Source organism: Antedon bifida, chromosome 1 (genome assembly GCF_963402885.1).
Source record: "Antedon bifida chromosome 1, ecAntBifi1.1, whole genome shotgun sequence".
Lineage (NCBI taxonomy): Eukaryota > Metazoa > Echinodermata > Crinoidea > Comatulida > Antedonidae > Antedon > Antedon bifida.
In genome coordinates this window covers 21,605,128-21,616,721 of record NC_136226.1, presented here as the reverse complement: position 1 = coordinate 21,616,721, position 11,594 = coordinate 21,605,128, and the positions used below count along the sequence as shown (strand labels likewise).

The window sequence follows — 11,594 nt, the reverse complement described above, 5'->3', positions numbered from 1 at the left end:
GCAAAACAGAACAAAAAAGTAATAACAAAAAAAAAAGGATCCCAATGGAAATAAGCTGATAAGCTTTTTGGGCTATCCTGGAAAATCTCTTATAAATGTATTATTTGTAATGTCCGTAATTTATGTTATCACTTTGTATGTTTTTTTTATGATGATTTTCCAAATAAATTCAAATCAAATCAAATCAAACATTTGGAGGTTTCCCTCCAAAAAAACTTGTGACGGGTAGCCAGTTAAGAAGTTGTAATCATATTGAAGTTTAAACAAACAGAAACAAAACAAGACAAACAAACAAGTAAAACAAGACAACGACAAGTTAATAATAATTGTTACGTTAGTGGTTAAATTTTGTTACGTTAGTGGTTAAACTGTTGTTAGTGGCTAATGAATGTTACATTGGTGGTTGATTTTTGTTACGTTAGTGGTTAATGTTACATAAAGCTTGGTTCCCACTAGGACACAACGCAAGGACGTAAGACGCAACGCAAGCGAATTGACCAATCAAAAGCAATGGATTATTCGAACCGAGAGAACGAGATTGATCGTCTGAAATACATAATTTTTCATACGATGTCCAAGGCGATGGTCCAAGAGATGTGTTATAAATTTATGTTCGAGAGGGTCATTGACTGTATTTTAGAAAAAAAACACGTGTATTACACCTATTATTATAAACCTTGCCCAAGGGTCTACGGTAATTTGAAAGTGCAGCCTACACAATTGGCATATTGTAGGTATAATACTAAACACGGTTTCAAAAGAAACACCGCAGACTACAATAGATAATATAATTTGCCTCTTCAGCTATTATTTTCAATTGAAAAAAAAGTAACAGTTCGTTAACATAAAAGCTAATTTTATACAGTATAATACATAAATGTAAATAAAAAACGAGTAGGTACCATATAACACATTCATACACTTCTATTCATTTGCACTCAACAGCCTATCTCGGAATGAAGCCCATATATCACGAAAAGATGTCCAGCGGGGGCTTGATTTCAATATGGGCTTCTTTTCGAGGTTTCACGGTATAGACCTACCAGTACATTGGCACTTTTAAAACAATATATATGGCTTATCGCATATAAAGTGTTGTACGTACCGTATCCGTCAAAGTTGATTTTTCTTTATCTTTTTACGTAAACGAAGAGTACTATTTTGTACGTTATTGTTGGAACTTTGATAAATCAGAAAGACACGGTTTGTTTTTTTTAATCGATTTTTGTTATCTATGTAAATGCATTTAAAATAACATAATCCAATCATCGATAATAAGTTTCTAGAACCAAACTGAATTATCATCCTATTTTGCTGATCTGACAAAAGACAAATACAGAGATTCTTCTCAAGGGCAAGTTAGCGGCTTGATTGTGTCTTTATGTCATTGCAAAAAAGATTTGCAAATAATATTGAGTTTTAAGCTTGGGTATTACGTACAGACGCGGTTTTGGAAAGCCGACAAAGAGGAAGATCCTTTTTATTAGGCCTAAATGTGTCGTAACGATACTTTGCCAAACTTTCAACACTTTGTGCTTTGCACCAGCATTGTAATCTGGACCTTATGGCTGTTATGCTAGCCTAAGGATTGTCATGTTCGACCCCTTGCAATACGGATTATATATTTTGTTCCTGAAATGTTTATATAACATTAGGCCTATACGTCAATCAGTAATATTGTAATTTATTTAATTATAAGCTTACATATACATCATAAATGCAATTTACATTTAAGTTAATTACTTATCTATTACTGGCTTCAAGCATCCAGGTCGTTATTGTTCAAGTAGGCCTACAACCGATACCTTGTATTCTTTATTTGTCGAAGATGATAATTCACGACTTTCATTATAATTCCTTATTGGATTTAAATGTCTGCAATACGGCCTGGGTGCAGTGGTGTAACTTACACACCACGGTTTTATGAAACTGGTAAGGTTAAATTAAATAGAATAAAAATAGAGAACATTTTACTTACTTTAGTTTACTTTATTATTTGTTAATAATTTATGATTTTTTATACACTTTGTATGACTTTATAAAGAATACACCACGGCCTTTGTGTTGCTTCCGTATTTTATTATTTCAAGAATAAAGATATTTAACGACATTTAAAAGTGATGACCGATGATAATCATTGGGTCATTATGACGTTGTGTTGATCAAATAGGATTGTATGAACCAAGAAAAGTAGATAAATAGAGGAGATAAATATCATTATAATAGGCTAGGCAATCTATCATTTTGAGAGAGAGAGAGAGAGAGAGAGATTTTTCTTTTATAAAATGTCACATATGATGAGGAGATCAAAATTGAGTAATTCTCACAAGTCAACATTTTCACGCACCTCGAAAATATGCAAATTAATAGTAAAAGTTTCATTCCCATATTTCATGCCATTTTTACTACTAATCGCATACATTCGAGGTGTGTGACAAAGATTTTGGGAATTACAAAGCGGTCCAATGGCGACTATAGGAAAACTGTATCCGAGTCATTTGAGGACAAAACAGTCTCTACAGACATTTCAGTTCTTTTGTGCATACATTGAGAAATGGGGTCGAGTGTCAAATGTTGTACTTCTGGTCATTTTTTCGTAAAATGTTTTATTAGAGCAAATATAAATATATAAGTTCTGAATAGATCAGTGAAAAAAAATCAACTCTCTCTGACTAGCAGTTTTTGAGATATGGTAATCCTTTAATCCACACTAATTTGCATATTTAAGCTAATTTGCATATCATCGGGATGAGTGACAGAGGTGTGATGCTCAAATATTCCTCATCATATGTGACCATTTAAAAAAGAAAAATCTCTGTTTGCAATTTGTTTCACTTTGGACTGTTTTTTAGATAGATTACCTAGCCTAATACGTTTGTGCCCATCGAACGTGACAATAGCGTAAATCCTTGTAAGCCGTCTAACGCTTCGCGTTACTAAAGTCTATGAAACCATAAGCGATTTAAATTACTTGTCTTGTTGTTCGGAAAGAATCGGTCTTTGAATTTTTGCCTTAAATATCTTATAGGTTGATATTGCAGTCGTGTGCTATCTTTATCGCGTGGAACGAGTTGGGTGGAAAAGAAAAAGAAACCGTGAGAGAATTAATACAAACGGATGAAGTGAATTTATGCCGGATAACAACGGCCCAATTGCTGAAATAATATAATTATTATTAGCATCATTATCTATCAAGCCTAAAAATAAAGAAAAAGGAAGGAATATTTAAACATTTTAAGAAAGTTTGTTTACAATTTTAGACCACTAAAAACGAATGGCGAATGGCGAAGCGCCAGATATTAAACGGACAGTCCCTTTTAAGTTAAATGAATTTTATCGCCTACTATGTTACAGTAGGTGATGAGTCTGTGAATAGAATCTAGAATGTTTTTTTTTTACATTTTGTCAAAACGTTGGATTTTATTTTTGGTCGGATTCATCATCAAATTGTGTCAATTCATAGACAATGAAATGAATAATTAAAAAATCAATTAACTCTATATTACCTAATATATAAACAGTATTATTATTTTATAATTTCTTCTATTACTACCAGTTCCATATAGGGCCTATCATGCAACTTATCATAGGCTCTTGTTGAATGTTACACACCGCAGAGAACGTTAGACTATTAATTAAGAACAAGTTCAGATTCCACCAGAAACTTTGCCACATAAAAAGTGTGAACATAGATATGTTAAAAACTAATATTTAGTTTAGTTCACTTAATTATACAATATCGATAAAAAACAAATCACAAGAATATTTTTTTAAATAAATAGGATTACTGAGTTGATGGAATTGTAAACACTGCCATTGGGAAAATAATTCAAGCAAGTTAGATTATCAACACTCAATTCGTAGTTGTCAACAAATCCGGTAGGCATTTCAATTGGACACTTTCAAACAATGTGTGTTTGACTTGAATTAGGCTATACAGTAATAAATGAAATTTCAAACTCATCTCAATTTAGAAAATTCAGACACCTTGTTCGTTCCCATATCACTCCATTCACTCATGAGTTGGGGCTTAAAGCCACAATATTCTATCAAGTTATGATAATACTAATCTCCGTTTTAACGAAGTCGTATGTTCAGCGTAGACGCTCCCTAGGCCCCGAAAGAAATATTAACATTACATTTTATTGGCGCCTACCAAATCATGATTAAAACGTATCTTCTAACAAATAGTACAACACATAAAGGTCGTAGGGAGTTGAAGGAACCAAATATCCTATAATTATTTTGAACACCAACTATTTGTCATAATACATGTTTCTATATTATTTCTTCACACGCCAGTTTAAATCAAACAATTGTTTAATGCTTCTTACCTTTTTAAAACAATTCTGATGTTCTCACCATTGTTTTTATTATTTACTGTACAATAATTTTTCTAAATAATATATAGCTAGAACGTCTAATATCTATTTCATTGCACTGATAATGTTATTCGGCATAACAATGAAAGATGTTTGCAAACTGAAGTTGGATCAAAATGTTCGGCGTTTTTCCGAAATGTCTAAATATAATATTTGAGCACAAAATTGTTGGCATTTATACCAACCATATGATGTGTCGAAAGACAATTTTTCTTTTATATTTCGTTCCAGTCATTTACCATTAATTAATTTATTTATTTATTAACTTTTTTTAAACTGAATTGAATTTTAATTATAGTCACGATAACATTTGCTTATGTAGCCTTGATGAAGGAGCAAACAAATTGTAAGTGTTTATCCGTTAAATAATGACCAATAATTTTGGATAAACCTATTATGTTTAGAACAGAAAATATACAGTGGAGAAAACAAAATAATATATATATATTTATATATATATATATTTATTACAGCTGCAAGATTGTCTCAGATAGCAACGTATTTTAAATCCATATAATTTTGCAATAGCTACTTAAAATAATGCATTAGATTGCTTACGTGCAACTTTGTGTTTATAAATACACTAATTTGTCATGCGTAACATATCTTACAACATACCCTGAGAAAGAAACTACACATGTCAATCCTTCCAATATAATTGCACGCTTAATTCAGCACCTACAAATTATGTCACCAATAATAATAAATCAGGGAAGGAATCTTTTTTTTTTAGCCTACAATTCCTTAAAACTTGCAAAGTTAGGCCTATGTATTGGGATCCTTGTGATAATGTTGCAAAAAAGTAATATCCATCATAAAAAATTAATCTATTGTCGCAGGCCTATACTATAATTTGTTCCAATGTAGACCTAATTACTGAGCAAATAATGTTATTTGTATACATTTATAAAACTATTAAATAGAGAGATACTGGTAAAAAGTGTAATTAAGTAATAATAGTTATTCCAGATGCAAGTCTATCTGGAATTTTCTTTGATATACAATAAAATAGAATATTTTTAATAAAATGTCATACTTCAAATAAACCTTCATCCACTTCCTCTCTCTAATACACAAACTCACACAATTCAAATAGTATGTGGCCTATCGCGTTATAAAATGGGAAACAGTTCCTCGTTTTTAAAAGAACATTTTTATTTTATTAAATCTACATTAAAATAATTAAGATATTTCATTGGCCTAAGCCAACACTTAACGAGTCCAAGTTGGTATTTGAATAATTTGGGTATGTAGTAGAACTAACTGTGTGCATTGGTGGTGGTGTACCAGTGTTCATACGGTTGAATTGCCCGTTACCCGATACTTTTGGCATATGCGGTCGATTTTGTTCTTGTCCTCTCATAACAAATCTGTTTACGTGAACCGGTATTGGTACAACAAGTTTTGAGTTGTTATTTCCACCACCATTTCTTGAATTCACAATTCCCGCCTTCAATCGCTTCCATTTTGCACGTCGGTTCTGAAACCAAATTTTAACTTGAACCTCACTAAGCTGTAAAGTATGAGCAATATGTGAACGTTCACTTAGAGTAAGATATTTCTTATGTTGAAATTCTCGTTCTAATTCTAGTAGTTGTTCACTTGTGAATGCCGTTCGTTTTCGTCTTCCTTTTCCATCGCCATTATGTCCATCTGATGTTTGAACAGTACTGTCTTCCACTACTTCTTCGTCAAGATCAATAGCGTTTGTCACGTCTTCTGTATTGTCACAACAGTCTAAAAGAATAATGTGTCAGATTTATTTATTTGACTCTCTTTTTGTCGAGATATATCAATTAAATCAAAACATTTTTTTACCCGAAATACGAATTATAATGATTTCTCGTTATTTACTTCTACAACATGTCAATTTCTTTACGAATTATAATGTTTTGATAAGTGGAAAACCAATTTGATGCCAAGTATAGTAAGTAAGCATTAAAACATTGCACCTTTAGTCATACCGTACTGTATACGAATATGAGAGAGAGATGCTTCATTATTCTCGCTTTTAATTTATCAACAATACTTCATTAGAAATTAATTTATTTCTTGTGATTGAATATTTAAAAATCAATATGTTAATATTAGTTTTTAAAAAAGATTGAAAAAAGGGTAAATTATTGTATCCTGTCATAACCATATAATTCTTTATAATGTAATTGTATATAGGCCGATTTTTCTGTCACATTCACTTCAAACACTCGGTCAATACATACAATATATATAAATATTTTCTCGAGAAAATTGTTTAAGTTGTCTACACATAGGCCTATGGATGCGATATTAGTCTTTTGATACAGAAATATTTTATTTTAATCTGTATAATATAGGCCTACAGTATGTTGATCGACAAAAAGAAAATCAATTTTGTATATGTAGGCCTAGTAGTATTCCTGATTTCCAGCATATGACATACCGAGAAAAAACAAACGATCTATGGAATTGATCTTGAATGCTCATCATTTAAAATGTGATATTGTCTGTAATATAGCAGCTGAAGATAAGCTGGGACAAACGGAAGCTATCGGCGGCTAATAGCTTAAATGAATCGTTAGCTTAATCTCAAAAAGGATCAACTCCAAGTGCTGCTTTCAGTACATCTAAAACTTTATGATTCAATGTACACCATGCAAAATAGACAGCATGTAGAAAATTGAATCAACATACATAAATCAGTGCTTTTTTACCTTTAAAATTATTTAAGTGAGTAGTCTACGTCAACCACTAGGAAACAATAGCATTAGCATTGGATGATACAGTTATGCATTGTAACTCCAGTCGAAGGCAAGTATTCTAGCAAAATGTGTCTGACCCAACCGATAAAGTGGTCGACTAACTTGAAATGGGCTATTATATTGTCCTATTGACGGAATATTAGATCAAAATTATCATAAAAGTGTCTAAAAAATGTTTATAATTTATAATGTAAGCACAATAAATTATTTATTCATTTTCTTATTAGAGTTTATATTATATTATGTTGCAGTTAATACTTTATTCGATGCTGTTATTCCAAAAATACATTATGTAAACCCTCCACAACACATCGATCTAAACATAAATATCTGCCATTCGGAATAAATTTTATTGTTAAAAAAATGTTTAGTATTATTACCAACAAACATTTCTTTTCAACACAGGAACCATAGGCTATAATGCTAATGTATGCTAAATATACACCATATAGGTAACAAAACAATTTATATGTTTTGACTTTAGATCTCTTGCACTGATGAAGGGCTAGTGTTGCCCGAAAGCTCTGCTAATTATTCTGGCTGTTTTACTTTATCGTTTTGATTTAGCTTTTCACTTTTTTTTTTTGTGTATCTCTATTGAGATCCAGCCACCGATACCCACAGCATTGTCATTTTTCCAGTAATTTGCCTTTGGATTTATATATATATATATATAAAGCTCTGTTAACTTTTCTGGCTGTTTTACTTTATCGTTTTGATTTAGCTTTTCGCCTTTTTTTGTATCTCCATTGAGATCCAGCCACTGATACCCACAGCATTGTCATTTTTTCAGTAATTTGCCTTGTAAGCGAGAGGTTGCAGGTTCGAATCCCGCCAGAGACATTTTTTCATACAACTAAAAAAATACGGAACTTTCGCCAATGAGCTATGCTCGACGCGATTATGAGATCATGTTCCGAATATGAGCACTGTTTCTATAATTTACAGTATGATTTATATATATATATAATATATATATATATATATATATATATAGATATCCAATCTGCAGACAGTACTGTTTCGATCTTATTAGATCTCGTCAGTGCAGCTCATGTTTTATATTTACATAAATCATACTGTCAAATTATAGAAACAGTGCTCATATTCGGAACATGATCTCATGATCGCGTCGAGCATAGCTCATTGGCGAAAGTAAACAATATAATATATAATTTAATTTGACAGTATGATTTCTATATATATATATATATATATATATGAAATCATTTCTTTTAAGTAGAGGTAATAATTAATAATATTGTTTTAGTAGTTTTGCAGCTTATTATTGTACGAGAATCTATATATGGGATTGAAAGTTGCTATCGGAAAACGCAATAATATCAGTTGTTTAATTTCGCTATACCTGATACCGTACGTGTATCGGGGGAGTTCCGTTATCCCAAGCAAGATATAGTTGGATAAAATATGGGTGAGTAAAGTAAAATAATGAAACAGCAGAAATGTCACAATTTAAAAGATCAAAAATGACGTTAAAACATGAACAACATGTAAATGATCTCCATCTTTACATATTCTATTTATAATCATACATAAATCCAAAAATGTTCATGTTTGATAAGATAAATATAATTTGTTTTGTGGAGAACTACAAAATCTTCAAAAAATTAATATTCATGTAATCAACATAAAGCAAATGTTAGAGATAACTTAATTTCATTAATCAACTTATTATGATTAATTATATTGAATTATATGAAGATAGCGAGTGTGCGGTATTGGAAGGAAGCAAAGAATCTACATGATTCAAAGTCAATATTGGCGTGAAGCAAGGAGATGTAATGCCAGGCTTCCTTTTCTTAATTGTAATTGATTGGATAAATAGAACAATAGAAGGAATACGCTGGAAATTCATGTGCAAGTTCTTGATCTTGATTTTGCAGATGACACTGCATTACTTTCACCAAAAGTGTATGCAAGTAAAGGTAGCCAAGATGAATCAAATATCTATAAAACTGGCCTAAAAACAGAAAGAAAACAGAAGTTCTAAATAATACGCAAAGACATGGTATCTTTTCAAAGTTAAAAAGAATCTGGAAAACAACAATAATCAGTCTGAAAACTAAGATAAGGTTATTCAAAACATTGGTAAAGCCTGTTCTTTAATGTAGAGCTGAGAATTGGAAAATCAACGAACACGATAACCAGAAACACTGTTATTCAAATGTCTACGGCGGATTCTTAAAACAACATGGTCATAATTATTATATCTAATGAAAATCTACTAAAAACAGCGGGAAAAGATAGAGAATACCTTGAATAGAGGACATGGAACGAAGCAAAACAAATCGCTGCCGATAGAACCAACTGGAGAATTTTTATTTTTCAATTTACACAGAACAGCGGTAACGGTACAGTCACGTAGAACCTGTATCTATCTTAATCGGGTTTTCGCTCCGAGTTTTGTGTAAATGGTCATAAGGAATAACATAGATTCTATATTTTTGTTTTCCGTTTACCGCTCCCTGTGTAAATTGGCCTTTATCTGCCACGATGCCCGAAGAGGATAGGTAATTTTTTTAGCTTTTTGTTTTTACTTTATATTTAAATATTTAAAAAATTAGTCTCAAATAATATTACAAATCCCTTCTACCGATGTCTTATATATAAGGATGCACATTATTATGTATCTATAATTAAAAATAATGAGCTAAGTATAGTTACTTAGTATAGTTACTTAAAGAAAAATTATATTATACCTATGATAAATTACAGCTTCATTACAAGGCCTATAGATACTTGTGGAGACAGGTTTAAACAATACTAGTTACAATATTAAATAAATCGTATTTCTTCTTTTTTGCTTTGTGATCAATAAATTATTAATTCTTAAGCTGCTGCTGCAAAATTGAAGCATTATAATCTAATGTATCTTATGCACTTTCCGAAAGTATTTTCATCAGAAAGATTTCAGGTTTTAAGAAAGGGTTATCTCAATAATGAAATATTGTATTTAACACCATAAGCGATTTTCATCATTTTACAATACATACTTACCCTTAAAAATTACACTGTCCGCCGGCATATTTGCAGTAGGATCCATTGCATGCCGACCTATCCCTAAACCACTACACATACTTGCACCCATACCAGGAAGTAAGGGTGACGATACTGTGGGTGGCGCCGACTGCATAGGCGAATGCACTGATGAAGACGTAAACATTCCATACTGATCAGTGTATGGTAACTGGGGCTGAGTCAAACGGCCCGTAGTGTTTCCATGATAACTATTTTGAGTATCATCAACCGATCTTAGACCTGTACATGGAGGGTTTGAATCTTGTCGTAAATGGTACATTGGTAAAAGACCACCTGTGCTTACCAGCATTCCCGCCGATGAACTGTGCATTGCAGGTACTCCATGATAAATTTGTCCCAGTCGTCCTACCTGATATCCACTACCAGGATAGCCAGGTGAACCGGCCTGAGGGGTTCTTGTCGGTGACATAAGAGAATCTATAGTAAAAGCCATGAAGAGTTTTGATGTTGGTTAGTCTTTTCGAGTGTCAACTTGTCAATCGTTTTTGCAAATGAAAGTATTGGCATTGTCTGTAAGGTTGTCCCAATCGTCTAGAGCCGATGCTATTATAGAAGTGATCAATCACGAACAACATCAAACACCTGATTGCTAACTATTTCAGAAAGGACTGTACACCGACGGAGGCCAGAAGCTACAAACGAAACATGTGATTGGCGGGGCGGAGACTACTGGTCTTACACAGGGATTCGCTCTACAAAATACTTAGATATGATTGGTCGAATATGTTGAGATTTTGGCTGCGAGATCGCTGTTGCATTTAACAGAGTGGCAAAGAAAGCATGGATCAGTTGGGGTTAGAGATAATTATTAGTCAAGAACAGTGAGTAGTAGATATGTCTTTCTTTCTACCAAACATCATTAATGTATTGTAATATAAATAGAATAAGATAATTTTTAAATATTCGTTAGTTTCTTATAAATTTAAAACAGATTAAAGCCTAGTTTACACTAGCAAATTTTGTTTGTAAATTTGAGTATTCTCCGAGTACAGTCTGCATACTTTTTTGTCAACATGTCTACTCTAGCAAACTTTGGAAAACTTTTCTTTTTTTCTTTAAGTTTACAAACAAAGTTTTGCTAGTGTAGAGCAATTTACACTTTACTAAGCACAAATATACGAAAACACAACATATATAGCCTACTTAAGGTAACGGAGGTATAACGTCATTGTCAGTAACATCTCCATACACTATTTCATATGATTTAAAATGTTAACGAAATTATGTAAATGTTGATTGTAAAAATCGTTCATCCCTATTTGTTTATTTTATTTATTTACGCGATATCGATTCATGTCCGCAGCTGAGAGAAAGGTCAACTTTTTACTATTTTAATTATATAATAACTTATAATACTAATTAATAACAATGTAAATAATGGTTGCAAATATTAGTGTACTTTGAAATTAATAAA

General features: G+C 31.8%; 1 protein-coding gene across 1 annotated transcript; it reads right to left on the bottom strand.

The window, feature by feature from the left end:
• Nucleotides 1-4,897: 4,897 nt before the first annotated feature.
• LOC144845804 (homeobox protein MOX-1-like) lies at nt 4,898-10,748 on the bottom strand. The gene is made up of 2 exons (XM_078703252.1): nt 10,139-10,748; nt 4,898-6,119 (listed from the first exon to the last, which is right to left on the bottom strand). The coding sequence occupies exons 1-2, from the start codon at nt 10,611-10,613 to the stop codon at nt 5,575-5,577; spliced, it is 1,020 nt and encodes a 339-aa protein (XP_078559378.1). The 5' UTR covers nt 10,614-10,748; the 3' UTR covers nt 4,898-5,574.
• Nucleotides 10,749-11,594: the final 846 nt, after the last annotated feature.